At 44.2% G+C, this 25,181-nt stretch overlaps 1 protein-coding gene across 3 annotated transcripts in view; it reads right to left on the bottom strand.

The window, feature by feature from the left end:
* Nucleotides 1–25,181, bottom strand: part of LOC311230620 (constitutive coactivator of PPAR-gamma-like protein 1 homolog) — a 138,919-nt gene that overhangs the window by 88,027 nt on the left and 25,711 nt on the right. For all 3 annotated transcript variants that reach the window (XM_084316955.1, XM_084316956.1, XM_084316957.1), the window contains exons 6-7: nt 4,603–4,694; nt 3,164–3,933 (exon numbers count right to left, since the gene is read on the bottom strand). In XM_084316955.1, the coding sequence (XP_084173081.1) occupies nt 3,164–3,933; nt 4,603–4,694 (862 nt within the window). The remainder of the gene's footprint in view (nt 1–3,163; nt 3,934–4,602; nt 4,695–25,181) is intronic.

Genomic DNA, 25,181 nt, shown 5'->3' with positions numbered 1-25,181 from the left:
CAGCTGACTACGAAGAAGCAGAACTTCTTCTACTACAACGAGCCCAGAGAGACTCGTTCCCTGATGAGCTAGACTGTCTACAGGGAGGAAAGCCCGTCCCATCAGACAGCAGACTGCTCCACCTGGCACCCGAGAGTGACGCCCATAATCTCATCAGAGTGGGTGGTCGCCTGCGGAGAGCCCCCGATCTACCGGATGACGTTAAGTACCCGATAGTCTTGAACAGCCGACACAAGGTCACAGAGCTGATCATAAAGAAATACGACGAGGATGTACACCATGCAGGAGCAGAGAGAGTCTTCGCGGAGATCAGACGTCGCTATTGGATACTTCAAGGAAGAGAAGCGGTGCGACGCTTCCAGCGAACCTGTCTAGACTGCCGAAAGTGGCGCGCGCAGCCCAGCATACCCCGGATGGCTGACTTACCCCCCTGTCGCCTCCGACTCGGCGACAAGCCATTCCACTCCACAGGTATGGACTGTTTTGGCCCGTTGTATATAAAGAGAGGAAGAGGAACCGAGAAGCGGTGGGGTATTGTATTCAAATGCATGACCACCAGAGCGATACATATCGAACTCCTTCCGACTATGAGCACAGACTCATTCCTTATGGCCTTCCGAAGATTCACATCACGGAAAGGAAAACCGTCTACATTATTGTCTGATCACGGGACAAACTTCAAAGGCGGAGAAAGAGAGCTGAGAGAGAGCTTCCAAGCTATGGGCCCAGAACTTAAGACCCACCTCGCTCCATCCCAGATTGACTTCCAGTTTAATCCCCCGAACGCACCCCACTTCGGTGGAACCTGGGAAAGAGAAGTACGTTCTATAAAGACAGCCCTGTACGCCGTGCTTGGGGCCCAGACTGTGGCGGAGGAAGTCCTAATGACAGTCCTCACGGAGATCGAAGGAGTATTGAACTCAAAACCCCTCGGTTACGTCTCCAGTGATATAGCAGATGTCGACCCAGTCACCCCCAACACACTCTTAATGGGGCGGCTGGACCCCGCGCTACCCCAGACAATGTACAGACCTGAAGAAGCGAACGGCCGAAGAATGTGGAGGTACAGTCAAGTGCTAGCTGATAAGTTTTGGAGCAGCTTCCTACTCCACTACCTACCGTCTCTACAGACCCGCCAGAAGTGGGTAAAAGAGAGAGACAATTTGACAGAAGGAACAGTCGTCATGATTATCGACCAGTCACTACCCAGAGCTATGTGGCCGGCTGGCCGCGTAAGCAAAGTGATCACCGGTGCCGATGGCAAGGTCCGAGCAGCTGAAGTGCTCGTCCAAGGGCGAACTTACACACGACCCGTGGCGAGGCTAATAGAACTGCCCCGACTCCCAGACACTATCGATGATGACCATGACCCCATGACTTTGTGAGTTGACTGACCCTTACAGCGGACCTTGAGTGGTAGACAGTGCGGTTAATCTGTCTCTGCTTAGCTAATTAGGTGGGACTAATTAGGGGGCGGCTGTTGTGAAGGATCAGATTAAACCGAATATATATATTTATTTATATATATATATTTAATAGTATTTGTATATCGTTTGATATCCCCTGTATATTCCTTGTACAATATGCACTGAATATCCCTTTAGTCTACTAAACAGCCCATAATAGTTTCATTCTACCATTGGACGAGAACCTGGCGCCAGCAGCCATGCCCCTTGGTTCAAGTTCAATCGTGCCGCCCAACATGTCGTGGCAAGCCCGGTTCCGCGTAGGAATACATCTGGCGAAATACGAATGGTACTATTTGTTCACAGCGCATATATATATGGCGCAAGTAAAGTAGAACTTTCTTTTAGTCCATTAGTTCTTTACCCTCCAACCTAGTAACAGACGCAAAGCCTCACCCACGACGCACGTGTGGTGTAGTAAGGCCTACTTGGCCTCAGAATAGGCATTGAGACATCGTGTGGATTAATAGTTGAATTGTCATAGTTTGGCACTATACCGTCGAGTTGGACGTATTTCTATTAAGCTAATAATGGTCTATTATGTATGGTGCATCGTTCGGTTAGAGTTATAAAGTGAGCAGTACCCCCATCGTTCCTGACGTTATCTGGAGTCTTAACCAGGCTGGGCAGACCACGTGTGGTGCTTGCATCCGAGGAGCTCCGGGCCAGGACGAGTGGACCTGTACATTGGATTACTTTACCCGGACGACGGCGAGCCTTCCACGGCTTGGATTATCTACATGCTTTGGGTGCTTTGATTATTCCATGGATAACGGCCAACACTGCTGAGTGTTGGAACTACCCCCCGGAGAGGAGTCCAGGTGAGACGGCGCTCTACCCCGAGTGAGGTCACCTCACGTCTCTTCATCTGTGGACCGGCAGCTACCGTCCACCAGAGGGTCCAGCTGTATTCATCTGCGGACCGAGGTTCTGTGGGCATCGTGTTCAGGACTCTGAATTCTCCCAAGAAATCGTCGGCCAGATGGGATACCGCCAGCGGCTCTTCTAACCCCCCCCTACTGTCTTACAACCAGCGGGACCCCCCCCCCTTAGTGTATCCAGCTATAATCATTTAAGTACCATCGCTATAGTTCCCTAAAGAACCGGGTTGTATACTTACTCCCTGCGTAACCAGAGATTGGACATTCAATGTTGATTTACCTACGAATACTCATTTGCCATACAAGTGCATTTCAAATCATAAATGTCATTAAGTGAACGTTGTATATACCCTTTGCTATATAAAATATTCGATTTATACATTTGTGTGGACTTCGTTTCATCAGGTGGGAAAGTGTTCATCATATCTATATCATGTACTGGATGGCCAGAAGTTAAAGTACAAGCGGTAGTGGTTTAATAATACCATACTTATCAATACAGTCAGGGAATTGTACCCCTCAGTTACAGTATTTATCAATTAACAAGTCCGAGTCCGAATGCAGTCAATGCTCGAGTCCAAGTCCAAGTCATCAGTGCTCAAGTCGAGTCACAAGTCCTGAAAATGCGGCAGGAGGTAGTTCACCAATAATATGAGCACAATATCACAGTGAAATACCCACCGCCTAGAAAACACATTTAGCCCTCGTTTGTTTTTGCAATGCATTAAAAAATATTTCTAGATTAGTAAATAGTAAAACTATACAAAATCAATTCAACTTTTTTTTTTCTTACAAGAAAATGTTTTCGTAACTCACTTGGCAGTTGTGTTTTCCTCGTTCTCTGAAGAGGAGGATGTCGAAGAGGCGTTGAAGAGTGACGTGTCCTTGGTGTCGTTAGGGAGATCAGTGCCGTTAGAGCTGCTACCCTGGGCAGGTTTGACAATGGAGAGATCGGTGTGGTTAGGGCTGCTACCCTGGGCAGGCTTGATGATGGAGAGATCAACCCTGCTACCCTGGGCAGGGTTGACGGTGGAGAGATCGGTGTCATTAGGGCTGCTACCCTGGGCAGGGTTGAGGGTGGGGGAGGAGCTCTGGGCAGGGTTGAGGGTGGGGGAGGAGCTCTGGGCAGGGTTGGCGGTGGGGGAGGAGCTCTGGGCAGGGTTGAGGGTGGGGGAGGAGCTCTGGGCAGGGTTGATGGTGGGGGAGGAGCTCTGGGCAGGGTTGACGGTGGGGGAGGAGCTCTGGGCAGGGTTGACGGTGGGGGAGGAGCTCTGGGCAGGGTTGACGGTGGGGGAGGAGCTCTGGGCAGGGTTGACGGTGGGGGAGGAGCTCTGGGGAGGGTTGACGGCGGGGGAGGAGCTCTGGGGAGGGTTGACGGCGGGGGAGGAGCTCTGGGCAGGGTTGACGGCGGGGGAGGAGCTCTGGGCAGGGTTGACGGCGGGGGAGGACCGCTCGTAGAGTGGCGTGTGCTGCTTTCCCTCATGTGGAGGAATGCCGCTGAAGCCGTCCCGTCTCGGGGGGACCTTCTCCACCGAGTCCACAGCCAGACTGGGCTCCGCTGGTGGGGCTGGACCGCTGGGCTGGACCTGGGACAAAGACACCAACCCCCCAGACACTCAATACTAGAGCTATCCACGTCATCCACAATATATATCAGGGATGGGCACGAGTCATGTTTTCCCGGATCGAGTACTCGCATGAATTACTAGAGTAGAGTGCTCGAGTGATTGTTTAGGGAAATCAATTTTTTAGAACATGTCTTAAATCGCATGGCAATATAGGGGTGATACTAAATATATCGCAATACGCTGAGTATTGCGATTTAAAAAAAAATTATTTTATCAAATTAATTTTTTCAACTGCAAAGTAAAACTTTGTCAACATGTTTTATCTAATAAAATAAAGTTCAGTCTGTTCATCTCACTTCAATAATTTTTATTGCAGAACATGGTATTTTCTCAAGCAGACAGATGTAAACACTGTAATCTGTGTTGCATGTACCTGACAAACTGAACTGTCATATTCCAACTTAACTGAATACACATGTGTGTGTGTGTGTGGACTACTGTACTATTACAGGTATTGAAATGAACAATGCAACTTCCTTATACAAAAAAAAAAAAAAAAATTATTTTTATGAATAATCAAATATCGATACTTGGAGTCCCTGTATCGATACAGTATCGCCACGCAAAGTATCGTGATACTACTACGTAACTTTTTTCTTTCCCCATCCCTAATAAATATAGTCTTACCCCAGGTTTGGTGGGCAGGGGAGCCTGTGGAATGTTGGGAGATGCTGCATGTGGCGGCGCTTCAGTGGGCACTCCAACCTGCTTTGGTCTGGCTAGGAGGCCGGAAACAAGAGACAGGAAACAAGAGACAGGACACGATTAGAGCCTACAATCTCTCCTGAATGACAGCCCAGAGAGAGCCCAGCCAGAGCCCCAAGTGCATCTCAAGGGCAACGTAACGGTGGGTGGAATTTGGTTCCGGTGGGGTTAAATATAGCCACGGAATCTCTGGAAGATTTTTGATTCGCTTCTGAAAAAGGTCACCATGAAAAAAAGCGACCGGCGGCCGACATGTTGCCGATTAGGGTTTGCAAAAGTCCGGGAATATTCAAAAAGGTGGAAACTTCCCGTGGGAATTAGGGGGAATATATGGGAATTAACAGGGCTGAGATGGAAATATAAAAGGGTATTTTCACAGGTTGTGTGTTTACTATAGATTGTTGTTGAGCTATAGATTGTGGATGAATAGGCACAGAAAGGTACACCATGCAAATGTTCATGCTTTTTTTGTTTTAAACGAGACGATTTAGAAATGGGCAATGGGGAAATACGTTGCAATTTCAAGCGAGGTAATTCTTTTTTTGATCCACTATTTCTCCTATTTTTTTTCAATTTTTCTCCCATCCCAATTTCGCTGTGCCAATTCTCCCCTGTCTTGAACGTTGCTCGCATATGCCCCCCACTGGCCGGTTGTAGGGAGGATAGAAGCCTTGCATCACGTGTCCCCTCCGATACACGAGGAGGCAGCCTGTCACATCTTTTCACCTGCCAGTGCGGACTCTCATTGGCGAGGTGTAACGTGTGGGAGTTGCTGTCCACAACGTCCAGATTACCACCCATCGACTTCCTCCCGCTAACTCTGCCAATTGAGTTAGTATGACGACCGGCCCAAGCCGGAGGCAACGCCGACAGCCGGATTCGAACCCGGTGTCTCTTGCGTTGGTCCGCTGAGCCACCCAGCCGCCCTAAGCAATTAATTTTATAATTTAACGACTATTTGAATATTCGAGAATCGATGCCCATCCCTACAATACGCAGACTGACAACTGAACCAACCAATCGGCTCACAGAGCACAGTGGTAATGGAGGTGTTGCTGTCGAACAGCCTAAAAAGCAGTAACCCCCAGGATCTAATTTGAGAGTTCTCCAGATTCAGTTCCCTGCAAAACGGTCGTCCTCCATACATAATGTATGAAGATCAGCAGGGAGGGGACATGATGAAATATAGTGGCTATGAAACTGCTCACTGAGGTCATAAAGTCTGCCGCTGCCACCATTATCAAAATTCATTCCATTCAATTCGGTGCCTATTTACGGAAAACACCATGATTCTGGAACAGGATCCCAACAAATTGCTTTTTCTTTTCTCCATCTTTAGTTCACTTTTGCAGCATCATTCTACTGTAATTATTAGGGATGCTCAATATTGGCTTTTTACCGATACCGATATAGTCCAACTCTTAATTTCCGATACCGATATCAACCGATATCAACCAATACCGATATATGCAGGGTTTCCCCCCCCAAAAAACGGAATAATTTCAGGTAATTAACATTATATATCTCTTGTTGTGTAATTAACACAACATTATGCATACTTTTGACAATAAATAAAATCAGAATTTGTTCTTACTTGCTTGCCTGGGTAAATAAAGGTTATAGAAATGTAAAACAATTTTTTTTAAATATATATATTTATTTTTTTTGAAAACAGATAGATATTTTCCGATATCACATTTTAATGCCAATATCGGCAGATAATATCGGTAGGCCGATAATATCGGACATCCCTAGTAATTATACATGTATTACCTTAATTAAGCATATCGATAGCAGTGTTACACGCTTGATTATCCTTTTAGTATTTCATGTTTCCTATGCTATAAGTCCATACAAACTCGAAAATGTTGTCCACTCTACCATGAAGATCTTTCCTGCTACTTGGACAAACCCCTGGGCCCTCATGCATCAACGTGGACGTAGAACTTGACCTACTTCCACACGTAAGCACTGAATGTAGAACTAGCGCACGCACAGGGAAGTCGGCATTCATCACACGTGCGTACGCAGGCTCTATGGTCCTCCGTGTTGATGAATACCACTTTGTTCTACCGTCAATGCTCGTGCATGATTATCCATATATGGTCATGAAAATGAGGAAACACCCCCCATGGGATGTGAAATAATGGACGGACCCGAGCGGGACACTGAGAAACTCCACGGAGAATTCACTGCTGTCGAACCAAGAAGACACTATCGCGTATTGTGGGATAAATAAAAGGCGGACTTGTAAACGGTGATGTCAGATATCAACGGCTCCCTAAGACCATTGCTGCAATTCTGCCTGGACAGCTCAAAATACTAATAAAGACCGTTCGTTGACCACTGTTTGGCGTTGGTTGTGTGTCATTATAACCGTGCTGTAATATGAATGCCTTTATTAGTTGTGTTCGATTGGCTATATGATTTTTAGATGCATCTATTTTGTTGTCGGCTAATAAAGACCGCGCTGGAATATGACTGCCTTTTCCCGTGTTGTTTGATTAATACCCCAGGGATTAAAGTTCTCCTCAATTTGATTCCAAATCGCGATGGATCCCCCGTCAATCTTCTACCTGCTGCATGATTTCTAGAGGCATACTACAATCTATTTTGATGTCAGTATTGGGTAGCCTATATAAACAATATAATACGAGAGCATATACAAGAACAATGAATCTCACTGCATGTATGATAGCCTGCCTTTCAATACATGAACTTGAATTCCATCATGTTTGTGTGCGGGACTCACAAGGCTGTTGTCGCAATGGGTGGTACCGGTGTACAGTAATAATAACAGTCCACACAATATCACGATCCATGCCATAGCCTATGTTCTATTAGGACATGATCTGTGACGACAAATGTTCTAGAATGTTTGATTAAGATATCATACTCTGACAGCATGCCTATGAGCAACAAAAACGCGAACTTGAATCCCATCATATACATAGTCTGTCCACTATAGTGTCATTGCAATGCGTTGTCTATTCTTTCTTATACAGTAAAAAGGGGGAAGAACACTATATTCATATGCCTTGTATTCTGCTTACAGCTTCGAAGTTCCACTTGTTTCGTTTAACGTAAAGCCTTTTAAATATAATCAAAACGTTCCCGTGTTTCTGCGGTCTGCGCAGAATAATAACGAGTTGAGCTTTATGATTTATGATGAATTGGAAATGGGGGACCCTGATGTAAACATGACGGAAGTTGGTCTGCATCCCCAATTAACAATTGTATGTACTGAGCTGTACTGTACTCATTCTGCAATCTGTTAATAAACTTTTCAATCAATCAATCAATCAAGCTACGCGGAGCGCAGTCAGTCAGTAGCCTACACCCCGTATATTCCGATAACGCTATATAAACCATGCTGCATTCATTCTGAGAGAAAGATCTATTATTCCAAATGCTATTTATAGGGTTTTGACCATAATTACACTACTGTTGCTATTTTACAATGAACTATAATGAACTACGGTTCGTACAGAACGTGCCAGTGTTATTATGCACAGAAGCTCATTTCCTTGTTGTAATAATATATTCTACCACTGGGAGCTAGGTACGCCAGGTCTGACCTGTGCGTAGATGTACGCACGAAGTCAAGTTCAAGTTGAAGTTGATGAATCCCACTCTTTGCTTAGAAATGATCGTACGCACAGGGTAAGCACAGATCTGTGCGTAGAACACGTTGATGCATGAGGGCCCTGGTCTCTGTTTGATTGATTGATTGATTGATTGATTGATTGATTGATTGATTGGTTGATTTGATTGATAACTTTTATTATCAGATAGCAGAATGGATACAGTACAGTACGGCTCAATACACACAATTGTTAAGGGGATGCAGACCAGAGAAAGACTTTCATCTTGTTTACATCAGGGTCCCCCATTTTCAATTCAACATGTTCCCATATGACTCTGAATTCCTTGTTATTCTGTGTTCATATATGAATCCCATTCAGAACTGTGGAAGTTCTACCAGCTCTGTTCTGCCAGCTCTGTTCTGCCAGCTTTGTTCTGCCAGCTCTGTTCTGCCAGCTCGGTTCTCTACCAGCTCGGTTCTACCAGCTCGGTTCTACCATCTCTGTTCTACCAGCTCTGTTCTACCAGCTCTGTTCTACCAGCTCTGTTCTACCATCTCTGTTCTACCAGCTCTGTTCTACCAGAGAGGAGCTTCACCATCTCTGTTCTGCCAGCTTTGTTCTACCATCTCTGTTCTACCATCTCTGTTCTGCCATCTCTGTTCTGCCAGCTTTGTTCTACCAGCTCTGTTCTACCAGCTCTGTTCTACCAACTCTGTTCTACCATCTCTGTTCTACCATCTCTGTTCTACCATCTCTGTTATACCAGCTCTGTTATACCATCTCTGTTCTACCAGCTCTGTTCTACCAGCTCTGTTCTACCAGCTCGGTTCTACCATCTCTGTTCTACCAGCTCTGTTCTACCAGCTCTGTTCTACCAGCTCGGTTCTACCAGCTTTGTTCTACCAGCTCTGTTCTACCATCTCTGTTATACCAGCTCTGTTCTACCATCTCTGTTCTACCATCTCTGTTATACCAGCTCTGTTCTACCATCTCTGTTCTACCATCTCTGTTCTACCAGCTTTGTTCTACCAGCTTTGTTCTACCATCTCTGTTCTACCAGCTCTGTTATACCAGCTCTGTTCTACCAGCTCTGTTCTACCAGAGAGGAGCCTCACCAGCTCTGTTCTACCATCTCTGTTCTACCAGCTCTGTTCTACCATCTCTATTTTACCATCTCTGTTCTACCAGCTCTGTTCTACCAGAGAGGAGCCTCACCAGCTCTGTTCTACCAGCTCTGTTCTACCATCTCTGTTCTACCAGCTCTGTTCTACCAGCTCTGTTCTACCATCTCTATTTTACCATCTCTGTTCTACCAGCTCTGTTCTACCAGAGAGGAGCCTCACCAGCTCTGTTCTACCAGCTCTGTTCTACCATCTCTGTTCTACCATCTCTGTTCTACCAGCTCTGTTCTACCATCTCTGTTATACCAGCTCTGTTCTACCATCTCTGTTCTACCATCTCTGTTATACCAGCTCTGTTCTACCATCTCTGTTCTACCATCTCTGTTCTACCAGCTTTGTTCTACCAGCTTTGTTCTACCATCTCTGTTCTACCAGCTCTGTTATACCAGCTCTGTTCTACCAGCTCTGTTCTACCAGAGAGGAGCCTCACCAGCTCTGTTCTACCATCTCTGTTCTACCAGCTCTGTTCTACCATCTCTATTTTACCATCTCTGTTCTACCAGCTCTGTTCTACCAGAGAGGAGCCTCACCAGCTCTGTTCTACCAGCTCTGTTCTACCATCTCTGTTCTACCAGCTCTGTTCTACCAGCTCTGTTCTACCATCTCTATTTTACCATCTCTGTTCTACCAGCTCTGTTCTACCAGAGAGGAGCCTCACCAGCTCTGTTCTACCAGCTCTGTTCTACCATCTCTGTTCTACCATCTCTGTTCTACCAGCTCTGTTCTACCATCTCTATTTTACCATCTCTGTTCTACCAGCTCTGTTCTACCATCTCTGTTCTACCAGCTCTGTTCTACCATCTCTGTTCTACCAGCTCTGTTCTACCAGAGATGAGCTTTTTTTCACCTTTATTTACCCAGGGTAGGTCCGCCGAGCACGGATGCTGTTTTCCAGCTACGCCCTGCTTCACACAGTTCCATTCACACCTGGGAGCCGCCCAGTACAACCACAGTCTGGCCACTGAGCAACTCCACGGGAGCAGTTGGGGGTTAAGTGCCTTGCTCAAGGGCACTTCAGCGGTTGGTGTTAAGGGTATGGGAGAGAGAGTTATTATTAATTCACTTCCCCAGTCCCGATTCTTTTTTCCTGCCGGTCCGGGGGGATCGAACCGGCGACCTTCCGGTCACAAACCCCCGCTTCTCTAACCTTTAGGCCCCCGCTGCCCCCAGCTCGGAGCTTTACCAGCTCTGTTCTCAAGTTTCAAGTTCAAGTTTCTTTAATAGTTGTCACAGTAAAATACAGAATACTTTTCCATGAAATGCTTTTTTCTGTATGAGCCTGTGAGAGTGTGCTAGATAAAATAGATAAAAAGTAGGGATGTCCGATATTATCGGCTGATATTGGCATTAAAATGTGATATCGGAAATTATCGGTATCGGTTTTCAAAAAAGAAATATATATATATATTTTTTTACATTTATTTAACATTTATTTAAACAGGCAAGTAAGTAAGAACAAATTCTTATTTTATTAACCGTCAAAAGTATGAATAATGTTTAGGGATGTCCGATATTATCGGCCTACCGATATTATCGGCCGATATCGGCATTAAAATGTGATATTGGAAAATATCGGTATCGGTTTAAATTTTTTTTTATATTATTATTATATATTTTTTTACATTTCTATAACCTTTATTTACCCAGGCAAGCAAGTAAGAACAAATTCTGATTTTATTTATTGTCAAAAGTATGCATAATGTTGTGTTAATTCCACAACAAGAGATATGTAATGTTAATTACCTGAAATTATTCAGTTTTTTGGGGGGGAAACCCTGCATATATCGGTATCGGTTGATATCGGTTGATATCGGTATCGGAAATTAAGAGTTGGACAATATCGGTATATCGGTATCGGTAAAAAAGCCAATATCGAGCATCCCTAATAATGTTGTGTTAATTCCATGACAAGAGATATGTAATGTTAATTACCTGAAATTATTCCGTTTTTGGGGGGGGGAAACCCTGCATATATCGGTATCGGTTGATATCGGTATCGGAAATTAAGAGTTGGACAATATCGGTATATCGGTATCGGTAAAAAAGCCAATATCGAACATCCCTAATAAAAAGTATTAAATAGAAAAAGTCAAGAGTATGTAAACAAAAAGTGTTCAGTCATCAATATACATAATACAATATACAATACAGAGTAAAAAAAAAAATAGTAACAGTGAGGTACAATGCAGCAATGGGATCAGGTACAACTTGTCTTAGGGTAAGGTGCAATGAGGTATGAATTGTAGTGCAAATCTCTTTGCTAATAAATATAAAGTGTGTTAAAGTGTTTAAAGTGAGTAGAGTGGGTGTTTATTTAAAGGGAGTGTGTGCGTGTGGATGTGTGTGCTGTGAGTGTAGATGATGGGTTGTTAAATAGTGTCATTGTCGCTCTGCCAGAGAGGCCCGTTCTGCAGCGTTTGCCTGCACAGTGCAGAGCAGGCCTGTTGTCAGAGACACAGGGTCCACAAAGGCTAGTGGGGAAAAATGTCTCACATTACCGAGAACTCCTCTGCTCTGAGCCAGCTTTCTGTTTCACGGTTTCACGGTAGGTGAAACAGCCTACAATATTAGATTTGATTAGATTCCAAATGTATTGTCATCATGCAGCACAAGTACCGTACAACGAAAATACGTTTGGCATCCAACCAGAGTGCAAATGTAACAGTAAAGTGCAATAGTAATATACAATGTACAGGTTATTAAATGTATGTTGTATATTAATATGTACAGTGATACAAGTATACAGGATATTATGGTAGTAAGTCATACTGTCCAGCAGTGTAACTAGTAAGAGTAGGTAAGTGATATCTGTGTATCTGTGTGTGCCGCCCATTGCGTGTGTGTGTGTGTGTGTGTGTGTGTGTGTCATTGACTGCATGACGACATTGTCAATGTGTGCAATGAATAAAGACTTCCCCTGGACCTGCAAACTGCCCCCTCTGAAAACTCTTTTAACACTTTGAATGCCCATCACGACATATTTCGTGTTATCAGCCCAACGCCTGAATGCCCATCACGACAAATATCGTTTAATTTTTTTATAAGCGATCTGAATTCATATTTTATCAACCGAGTCTCCCGTTGGTACAGCAGCCCCTGTAGCAGCTCAGATTTGGAAAAAGTGCCCCCTATCGTCTCCCAGATGGTAATGCACCCTTTTGGAATGGACTCAATGAAAATGGATGAGAAAAGAAAACTCCGGAATCCACATTTTACTTCTCACGCATGTAACCGGAGATGATCCCAGTCATTGTGGAGCCTCAGGAATGCGTGGAATATGTGTTTACAGTACGTTGCATTGGATCAATAAAAGGATTGATTTTTGGAATGGCGATCAGGAATTGGAATAATCTTTTTGGATACTATCTGATCTCAGGTAAGGAATCTATTTTACCAGTCTTAGGATAATCAGACCTGTTTTCACGGAGATATAAGCTTTTCCCCTATGTGTGATATGGCTGTTTGACTGTGCGAGCGATCAGGAACTAAGAGAATCGATTTTCAGCTCGCAGCACCAGCGTGCATACGTACACATATACTATCGATAATCTAGCGTTTATTTGAAAACGATTCATAAATAGGCCGAAAAATTTCAACGTTCTACAATATTCTAGTACAGGGCGTTTATCACAGAATCTTTTTTTTCCCTTGAAAACTAGGGCTTTTCAAAATGCTATAAAACGGAAATGAACCGATAAAAAAACAATCCGCTGCGGCATTGTTGACTGGAAAATGAGTCATTGATAAGCGACGGGCAGATTAGGCACATAGCCATAATTTAAAACATAGATTAGGCGATATTACCACTAACATTGAAGTGGATGGTGGGCATTCAAGCACTAAATGTGCGCCCCCTGCTGGGCACTGAAAGTGTTAAAAAACAACTAAAAACACATTTGTTCAGACAGGCCTTTGGTCATACATAGGCACTCTTTCTTGTCCTCACTGTTCCTATAGTTTTGTTTTTTAATTAGTGACTCATGATTTTATCCAAATTCTTTTATTCTACTTTTTTATCTGGTTTCACTGTTTTTTTAACTGATGTCTGTTGTTGTTGTCATTTATTTCTGATTTTGTTTTGTTGTGTTTTTTATATATTACGCTGTAGTGTAAAGCAAGCACCCTGTGCATTCGTGCTGTGAAGGGTGCTATATAAATAAAAGTCATTCATTCATTCATTCTTCAAAGTCCAGTTTAATTAATTTAATAATTTAATTAATGACAGAAAGGCAGCCTTTGGTCGAGAAGAAGAGTAGAACAATTCAGTCGTCGTCTATGATGTTCTCAAATCAATGAGTAATCCGTATTTACACGATTGGTGTTTACTGTCAAAGCTCTTGTTGGTCAGCAATCCCCTCACATTACAACTAGGGTTGGGAACCTTTCACATTTGAACCGATACCGGTACCAGTACCTGTGAATCGATACCGGTACCCAACGGTACCTTTTTCCGGTACTTTAGTCTCTAAAAATGTAATCTACCTACCTCAGTTGTAAAAAAAAAAAAATTATTCCAAACTTCAAATAATTATCATTATTATTTAGAACAATTTGTTAATATATACTGTATATAATACATAATATTGCAGCGAGCGTTGTCTGCATCTAGCTTTGTAAAGTGTAACCACACTTGCAACCGTTTTCAGCTTGCCATTGCCCCGACTGCTTTGTTGTTGTTGAATCAAGTCAAATCCTAGGTAAGCGTGTATTGTGCGTGTGAACGTTGACGTGAACGTGCGGCACACTTCAAAAGGTTCGTGGTAGGGCTGCAACGATTAGTCGACATAATCGACAACGTCGATCATAAAAACTCGTCGACGCCGAATTTTTGCGTCGTTGTGTCATAAAAAAATAAATTAAATACAAAACTTTTTTTTATTTTTTATTTTTTTATAATTTTTATTTTTTTGCACCACCTATCTTTGTGAAAGTGGCTTCTCAGCTCTGGTCCAGCTGAAGACAAAGCAGAGGAACAGAGTGGACATTGAGCATGACCTCAGAGTTGCTTTGTCTACCATCACCCCAGACTTTGAGACTCTTGTCAGGAGCAAACAACATCCCCAGTTATCCCATTAGTTCCCTGGGATGTTAAGCCTTTCTCTGCCATTATATCCATCCTTGTAGCCAGTCTGCCAGCTCTATTTGTCTATGGAGATGTTCACCTACTTTGCAGGGCTATAACTTTTTTTAATTGTATTGCTAAATTGACATTACTATGGCCCATTCAACACCGATTAGCTATCGTTCAGGGTGTAGGAACATTTTACTTTTTCATTCACACAAAAATACGGTCTAGAGTATAAATATGTTTTTATCGTTTTCTGCAGTATTTCATAGAACGTGAGTTAGCCATTTATGCATATATTAGATCATCAAATGCAGTTTGATAGCGATTGACGCCAGATAAAAAATGTCAATTGTACAAGGTCCTAAACGTCATGACTCATCATCTGCTAGTGACCGGAGGGGGGGGGGGGGGGGGGGGGTCGTTTATAATGCAATGACCGACGTTAAATGTTTCATGTAGTATGGGTGATATATAGATCATAGCAGTTTGTATGGATAATAATAATCAAAAACGCTGAAACTCACCGCAGCTTCCTCGTAGCGATGGGGGATGATACTGGAGCAAAAAGATCGCTATTATGGGATGTTGATCTAGGCGAACCATTTCCGGGTTGTATAATACTATATACGTCCAAATAATGTTGTTTATCGAGTTATGGCAACAGATCGATTATCCAGTGTGTCCAGATGGAGTCCCGCGAGCGATAGCGAGTGGCGGACGGAATAGGGGTGACACCAAGCACTTCCGGCCCCACTTCCGGTTTGGCAACTCGCCAATCGGCCACCAGGTGGCGGTATTGAAGCGCTGGAGAGTTGAGCGGAGTCCTACAGCACCAGTCAAGGATCCGTGGGTGAAATATGAATACCATGACAGAAATTTGAAATATTGATCTCAAAGACACTGTAAAACGTTAATTGGCAGATTAAGCATGGCGAGGAATGACGTCTTAACACGTCATCGGCGGAGAAAGGGTTAAGCTAAGAAGTCTGCTAAGAAGGATATATTATTTATTATTATTATTATTATTATTATTATTATTATTATTATTATTATTTTATTTCATTGTGTTTTTAGCCCTAGTTGCTCTTTTGTTGCAACCCCAGTTATCCCATTAGTTGCCCCAAACTTACTGTCGGTCTGTTATGTTAAGCTAAGAAGTCTGCTAAGAGCCCGGAAAAGGAGCCGCGCCCACAGGAAGCAGAGATGGAGGGTGTGACAGAAATAATCGTTAGATTAGTCGACTAATCGAAAAAAGAATCGACAGATTAGTCGACTACCAAAATAATCGTTAGTTGCAGCCCTAGTTCGTGGTAAACGAAATGTTGACATCATAAAAAATGATATATATATATTTTTTTTAACTAAATGTGGCACAGGCGGATCTCACGTGAATCGATACTCGCGCCGTGATTCGGTCGTACTCGTCCCTGATTACAACCATGTTGGACTGGAATTCTGGATTCTATCAGACTCGCACAAGTCGTGACCTGCTTATGATTAAGGTTCCCTGAGCGTGTTCTGAGTTTGGAAGCACTTTAGAGTTTGATACTCTTCCAACCTTTGGACAATTTATAGCTTTGATTAATAACGACTGTGTATGTCATTTTGTAATTGCTTTTAGTCTAGCTCTTCCCATTTCCTGTTTGTTTTATCTTTGTGTTATTATATCTCTTCTAGTTGTTTACACAACGTCACTGTACATGAGGGGGACCTCAGTGTCCCGCCTGGAGTTTAAATAAAGGTTGAAGTAAATGTATGTGTTCTCGCCATGTGGGGCAGAGAGCAGGGTCAGCTACAGTACTGTATGTCTGTATGTCATGTATGTCATAAATGTCATGTTTAGATTAGATGATTAGATTAGATTTTTATATCTGTATATCTGTATGTTGTGTATGTCATAAATGTCATGATTAGATTAGATTTTTATATCTGTATATCTGTATGTTGTGTATGTCATAAATGTCATGATTAGATTAGATTTTTATATCTGTATGTTGTGTATGTCATAAATGTCATTATGAATTGAAAATGGGGGACCCTGACGAAAACAAGACGAAAGTCTCTGGTCTACTCTGCATCCCCTTAACAATTGTGTGTATTGAGCTGTACTGTACCCATTCTGCAATCTGTTAATAAAGTTTTCAATCAATCAATCAGCTCTTTACCGAACCAGTAGGGCCGTCGGAGAGATCGACCACCGCCAGGCCACCTTGCCTCCAAAATGTAATTAATACTTGTTCATCAATCTTGACCGTAATGTTATTAATATACTATAGTGGTGGAGTGGTTCACCAAACTGACGCTTTTGGAGTCACTGTTTGCGGTTCATATTATGAATGATTAAAAAAAAATAAAAAACGACCATTGCAGACAAAACAAAAATCTGTAATGCGTACGCCGGAGAAGAGTATGTTCCAACTCCAGTTCGTCTCGTTCCCTTACTATTTGAAACCTCTCGTCTTCAAGCCAAACAGACTGACCAACAGCTGCTGCATTCACCTCCTCGCCCAGACAAACTGAGAGGTCCAGCTGAGTTCACCACCTCGCCGAGACAAACTGAGAGGTTCAGCTGCGTTCACCACCCCGCCCAGACAAACTGAGAGGTCCAGCTGCGTTCACCACCCCGCCCAGACAAACTGAGAGGTTCAGCTGAGTTCACCACCTCGCCCAGACAAACTGAGAGGTTCAGCTGAGTTCACCACCTCGCCCAGACAAACTGAGAGGTTCAGCTGAGTTCACCACCTCGCCCAGACAAACTGAGAGGTTCAGCTGAGTTCACCACCTCGCCCAGACAAACTGAGAGGTCCAGCTGAGTTCACCACCTCGCCGAGACAAACTGAGAGGTCCAGCTGAGTTCACCACCTCCTCGCCCCCAGACAAACTGAGAGGTTCAGCTGAGTTCACCACCTCGCCCAGACAAACTGAGAGGTCCAGCTGAGTTCACCACCTCCTCGCCCAGACAAACTGAGAGGTGCAGCTGCGTTCACCACCTCGCCCAGACAAACTGAGAGGTTCAGCTGAGTTCACCACCTCGCCCAGACAAACTGAGAGGTTCAGCTGAGTTCACCACCTCGCCCAGACAAACTGAGAGGTCCAGCTGCGTTCACCACCTCGCCCAGACAAACAGAGAGGTTCAGCTGCGTTCACCACCTCGCCCAGACAAACTGAGAGGTTCAGCTGAGTTCACCACCTCGCCCAGACAAACAGAGAGGTTCAGCTGCGTTCACCACCTCGCCCAGACAAACTGAGAGGTTCAGCTGAGTTCACCACCTCGCCCAGACAAACTGAGAGGTTCAGCTGCGTTCACCACCCCGCCCAGACAAACTGAGAGGTTCAGCTGCGTTCACCACCCCGCCCAGACAAACTGAGAGGTTCAGCTGAGTTCACCACCTCGCCCAGACAAACTGAGAGGTTCAGCTGAGTTCACCACCTCGCCCAGACAAACAGAGGTTCAGCTGAGTTCACCACCCCGCCCAGACAAACTGAGAGGTTCAGCTGCCTTCACCACCTCGCCCAGACAAACTGAGAGGTTCAGCTGCGTTCACCACCTCGCCCAGACAAACTGAGAGGTTCAGCTGAGTTCACCTCCTCGCCCAGACAAACTGAGAGGTTCAGCTGCGTTCACCACCTCGCCCTGACAAACTGAGAGGTTCAGCTGAGTTCACCACCTCGCCCAGACAAACTGAGAGGTTCAGCTGCGTTCACCACCTCGCCCAGACAAACTGAGAGGTTCAGCTGAGTTCACCACCTCGCCCAGACAAACTGAGAGGTTCAGCTGCCTTCACCACCTCCTCGCCCAGACAAACAGAGGTTCAGCTGCGTTCACCACCCCGCCCAGACAAACAGAGGTTCAGCTGAGTTCACCACCTCGCCCAGACAAACTGAGAGGTCCAGCTGCGTTCACCACCTCGCCCAGACAAACTGAGAGGTTCAGCTGCGTTCACCACCTCGCCCAGACAAACTGAGAGGTTCAGCTGAGTTCACCACCTCGCCCAGACAAACTGAGAGGTTCAGCTGCCTTCACCACCTCGCCCAGACAAACTGAGAGGTTCAGCTGAGTTCACCACCTCGCCCAGACAAACTGAGAGGTTCAGCTGAGTTCACCTCCTCGCCCAGACAAACTGAGAGGTTCAGCTGAGTTCACCACCCCGCCCAGACAAACTGAGAGGTTCAGCTGAGTTCACCACCTCGCCCAGACAAACAGAGAGGTTCAGCTGAGTTCACCACCTCGCCCAGACAAACTGAGAGGTTCAGCTGAGTTCACCACCTCGCCCAGACAAACAGAGGTCCAGCTGAGTTCACCACCTCGCCCAGACAAACTGAGAGGTTCAGCTGCCTTCACCACCTCGCCCAGACAAACTGAGAGGTTCAGCTGAGTTCACCACCTCGCCCAGACAAACAGAGGTTCAGCTGAGTTCACCTCCTCGCCCAGACAAACTGAGAGGTTCAGCTGAGTTCACCACCCCGCCCAGACAAACTGAGAGGTTCAGCTGAGTTCACCACCTCGCCCAGACAAACAGAGAGGTTCAGCTGAGTTCACCACCTCGCCCAGACAAACTGAGAGGTTCAGCTGAGTTCACCACCTCGCCCAGACAAACAGAGGTCCAGCTGAGTTCACCACCTCGCCCAGACAAACTGAGAGGTCCAGCTGAGTTCACCACCTCGCCCAGACAAACTGAGAGGTTCAGCTGAGTTCACCACCTCGCCCAGACAAACTGAGAGGTTCAGCTGAGTTCACCACCCCGCCCAGACAAACTGAGAGGTCCAGCTGAGTTCACCTCCTCGCCCAGACAAACTGAGAGGTTCAGCTGAGTTCACCACCCCGCCCAGACAAACTGAGAGGTTCAGCTGAGTTCACCACCTCGCCCAGACAAACTGAGAGGTCCAGCTGAGTTCACCACCTCGCCCAGACAAACTGAGAGGTTCAGCTGCATTTTGGATTTGAAATGGAACAACGAGCGCAGATTACGAACATGAACTGAACCAAGTTATTATTCCCAGTGTTGAATGGCGTTAAATCTACACCCTCTACTACACCAACTTTTCTTGCCAGTTCTACAAACAAAAGCAGACACTCCACAAGTGATATATAGCGGTAGCAAAGGGAACCGGGCGGTTTCTTGGCGCCACCCGTCCAAACCGTGAGGGACCAACGGATCACATCTTCTGCATGAACCCAGGGCCGGGGGGGGCAATGTGGCAAAAGATTTATATCACGATATTCAGAATGCCGTTTTTTCTAAATCAATATATATCATGGTATTCAGAATGTAAACCTTTTCTAAATCAATATATATCATATCTGCTTCGGTATAGCAAATCACTGGTCCCATACACTATATACTGGTCCCATACACAATATACTGGTCCCCTACAAAATATACTGGTCCCATACACAATATACTGGTCCTATACACAATATACTGGTCCCATACACAATATACTGGTCCCACACACTATATACTGGTCCCACAATATACTGGTCCCCTACACAATATACTGGTCCCCTACACAATATACTGGTCCCCTACACAATATACTGGTCCCCTACACAATATACTGGTCCCCTACACAATATACTGGTCCCATACACAATATACTGGTCCACTACACAATATACTGGTCCCATACACAATATACTGGTCCCCTACACAATATACTGTTCCCATACACTATATACTGATCCCATACACTATATACTGATCCCATACACAATATACTGGTCCCATACACAATATACTGGTCCCATACACAATATACTGGTCCCATACACTATATACTGGTCCCATACACAATATACTGGTCCCATACACTATATACTGGTCCCATACACAATATACTGGTCCCATACACTATATACTGGTCCCATACACTATATACTGGTCCCATACACAATATAGTCTGGTCCCATACACAATATAGTCTGGTCCCATACACAATATACTGGTCCCATACACTATATACTGGTCCCATACACAATATAGTCTGGTCCCATACACAATATAGTCTGGTCCCATACACAATATAGTCTGGTCCCATACACAATAGTCTGGTCCCATACACAATATACTGGTCCCATACACAATATACTGGTCCCATACACTATATACTGGTCCCATACACTATATACTGGTCCCATACACTATATACTGGTCCCATACACAATATACTGGTCCCATACACAATATACTGGTCCCATACACAATATACTGGTCCCATACACAATATACTGGTCCCATACACAATATAGTCTGGTCCCATACACAATATAGTCTGGTCCCATACACAATATACTGGTCCCATACACAATATACTGGTCCCATACACAACATACTGGTCCCATACACAACATACTGGTCCCATACACAATATACTGGTCCCATACACTATATACTGGTCCCATACACAATATACTGGTCCCCTACACAATATACTGGTCCACTACACAATATACTGGTCCCATACACAATATACTGGTCCCCTACACAATATACTGTTCCCATACACTATATACTGGTCCCATACACTATATACTGGTCCCATACACAATATACTGGTCCCATACACAATATACTGGTCCCATACACAATATACTGGTCCCATACACAATATACTGGTCCCATACACAATATACTGGTCCACTACACAATATACTGGTCCCATACACAATATACTGGTCCCCTACACAATATACTGTTCCCATACACTATATACTGGTCCCATACACTATATACTGGTCCCATACACAATATACTGGTCCCATACACAATATACTGGTCCCATACACAATATACTGGTCCCATACACTATATACTGGTCCCATACACAATATACTGGTCCCATACACTATATACTGGTCCCATACACTATATACTGGTCCCATACACAATATACTGGTCCCATACACAATATACTGGTCCCATACACAATATACTGGTCCCATACACAATATACTGGTCCCATACACTATATACTGGTCCCATACACAATATAGTCTGGTCCCATACACAATATAGTCTGGTCCCATACACAATATACTGGTCCCATACACAATATACTGGTCCCATACACTATATACTGGTCCCATACACAATATAGTCTGGTCCCATACACAATATAGTCTGGTCCCATACACAATATAGTCTGGTCCCATACACAATAGTCTGGTCCCATACACAATATACTGGTCCCATACACAATATACTGGTCCCATACACTATATACTGGTCCCATACACTATATACTGGTCCCATACACAATATACTGGTCCCATACACAATATACTGGTCCCATACACAATATACTGGTCCCATACACAATATAGTCTGGTCCCATACACAATATAGTCTGGTCCCATACACAATATACTGGTCCCATACACAATATACTGGTCCCATACACAATATACTGGTCCCATACACTATATACTGGTCCCATACACAATATACTGGTCCCCTACACAATGTACTGGGTGGTCCCATACACAATATACTGGTCCCCTACACAATATACTGGTCCACTACACAATATACTGGTCCCATACACAATATACTGGTCCCCTACACAATATACTGGTCCCCTACACAATATACTGTTCCCATACACTATATACTGGTCCCATACACTATATACTGGTCCCATACACAATATACTGGTCCCATACACAATATACTGGTCCACTACACAATATACTGGTCCCATACACAATATACTGGTCCCCTACACAATATACTGTTCCCATACACTGTATACTGGTCCCATACACTATATACTGGTCCCATACACAATATAGTCTGGTCCCATACACTATATACTGGTCCCATACACTATATACTGATCCCATACACTATATACTGGTCCCATACACAATATACTGGTCCCATACACTATATACTGGTCCCATACACAATATACTGGTCCCATACACTATATACTGGTCCCATACACAATATACTGGTCACATACACAATATACTGGTCCCATACACCAGGGGTTCCCAAACTTTTCAGGCCGCAGCCCAAAAAATAAGGCATCAGAGAGCCGCGGCCCAATGCACATCGTCAGGCTTTTTTTTTTTTTTTTTTGCCATGTGACCGATTTTTTAAGCCAAATATCACTTCAATCCTATTAAGTTAGTTCAAGTTAGTTATTCATTTATATGTGCAATTTATGAGAGGGCTAACTTGTTGCAAAATAATAATGATAATAATAATAATAGCCTCATTAAAATACTATTTTGCTTCGGTTGTTTTCAGCGTTTTATGTGCATAGTTATTTAGTTTGAAATATTTCGTTGAAATAAGTAGATTTTTCGTTTTTGTTTATTTATTAAGTTAATATAAAACCATATAGTCACATTTTAGAATGTGTAAATGCATGCTTTTAATGTTTTTTAAGTGGCGAGTGACTTTTTTTGTTATTGCAGTCGCTCCCCTTCCGTCTGCTTTGGGATAGGACTCAGGAGCAGAGGTGGTTGAAACGCGCAAACTTCACACGCACTAATAAGCATTGGAGGCTATTAACAGTTTCACTATTAACAAGTTTCACCTGAAGAAGGCAAACGCGAAACATTGGTGACAATAAACAGCAAAGAGACAATTGAGTGTGCAACTTTCTTTATCGTTTTCAGTACGTTCTGTCAGTCTGCACCTCTTAAACGTTTTTGGGTGTGCTCCACCTTGTGCTATTAACATGCACAATAACTACACACAATAACAAAAACAACACAATAACCAAACAACCATGAAATGAATATAGGCCCTACATATAGATTCTATGATTATGAAAAACGTGTAGGCCTATGTACTTCAGAAAATGAACTATTTAAAAGCATCACAGTAGTTTGCTATATATAAAGAGATTATTATCACTTGCAGACTGATTGTCACAGATTCAACTAATATTATTTTATCATTCATCATGCTGCATATTTATTGCGTGGACTTGGGCTGTCTCTAACAAAGTGTGATGCCATGCTGTCACGCAGTCTGTCAACCCTCTCTCCTGTGGTGCGTTTATGGACGCCTGCATCACACCTGAATGAGAGTATAACAACGATGTTATGGTTCTGACCGTTTCCCCCCTGCTCACAGACATAGGAGGTGGTTGTGAAACATGCAAACGTTACGCAGTAATAAGCATTGGATGCTTTTAACACGCACAATAACTATACACAAAATAACACAATAATCAAACTATAAAATTAATACATATAGCGCGTTTAATTTAGTATAGGCGCCGCTAATGTTCAACTCACCTAATGAGATGGATGGGCACTATGCTTGGAGCACAACAAGTCCAGTCTGGGCTTGATTTTGGAGACAGCGACTCGGAGATCATCCTCCACATTCAGACGTGATCTGTACTTGTTTTTTATATAGGTCAGGGCAGAGAATGTTTTTTCGCATAGGTATGTCGATCCAAATGGCAACAATACATCCATTGCGGCATTGGATAGCTGTGCGTATTCCCCCTCAACGGATATCCAGAACTCAGCCAGCGGCTTGGACTGAAACTCCGTCTTTAAGGTTCGGTCGCTTGACAGTTCAACAAGCGCGTCCTCCAGGTCGGATGGCAGGTGTGATGCTGTTACTGTGAATGGGGATCTTATCCAGTCATGCTGTTCTGGTGCTGTTTCCTCGGGGAAATACTTTTTAAATCGTTCAAGAAGGGCTTTGAGGTGACTGGTTATGGACATCTTCACTGTGTTCACACTGAGTTCATTTTCCTCCATAAACTCATCCAGCTCTGGAAACATATCAATCCTGCCCATTGCTACCCGTGCAATCCAACGCTCGAGTTTCCTCATGAACGCCAGTATTTTGTCATTGAGCGACAGGATGCTTGTATTTTCACCCTGTAGTGAGAGATTAAGTCCATTCATTTTATCAAATATGCCAGACAGATAGGCTAGCCTTGTTATCCAGCCAGGATCGGAGAGGTGGGCAGCGAGCTGGGGCGCATTCTCCGCCAGAAACAAGCGCACCTCATCCCGCAGCTCAAACAGGCGCGTGAGGACATTTCCTCGTGAAAGCCACCGCACCTCAGTATGGAACAGCAGGCCTTCATGCTCAGAGCCCATTTCGTTGCAGAGAGATGCAAACAGCCTGGTGTTGAGTGGACGAGATTTTATATAGTTGACTATTTTTATGGCTGTGTCAAGAACACCTTTAAGCTCTGCATCGAGCGTTTTGCCCGCAAGACCTTCTCTGTGAATGATACAGTGTGTGAACTTCACGTGAGGTGCCACTTGCAAGACTCTGGCTTTCAGTCCTTTATTTTTCCCCACCATCGCCCCAGCGCCGTCGGTACACACACCAACACACTCGTTCCAAGACAGTCCCTCCTCTTTCAGTTTCTCATCCAGTTTTAGGAAAACATCCTCACCTGTGCATGTTCCCTCCAGTGCAGTGCACACAAGCATGTCCTCCTCCAGCTTCCCATCAAATGTGTACCTCACAAATACAAGCAACTGGGCACAGTTCGAGATATCTGTCGATTCGTCTAGTTGCAAAGCATATTTGCCTTGCTTCACTCTGTCAATAAGCTGACACTTGATGTCCTGGGCCATATCTGTGATGCGCCGGGCAATTGTGCCGTTCGAGAGCGGCACGGATTCAATTTCACGAGCCAGTTTATCCCCATGCATATTCCGACTCAAAGCTA

This window comes from Notolepis coatsorum (assembly GCF_963971535.1).
Source record: "Notolepis coatsorum genome assembly, chromosome: 6".
Taxonomy (NCBI): Eukaryota; Metazoa; Chordata; class Actinopteri; order Aulopiformes; family Paralepididae; genus Notolepis; species Notolepis coatsorum.
The sequence above is the reverse complement of the archived record's forward strand: the minus strand, read 5'-3'. Positions and strand labels throughout refer to the sequence as shown.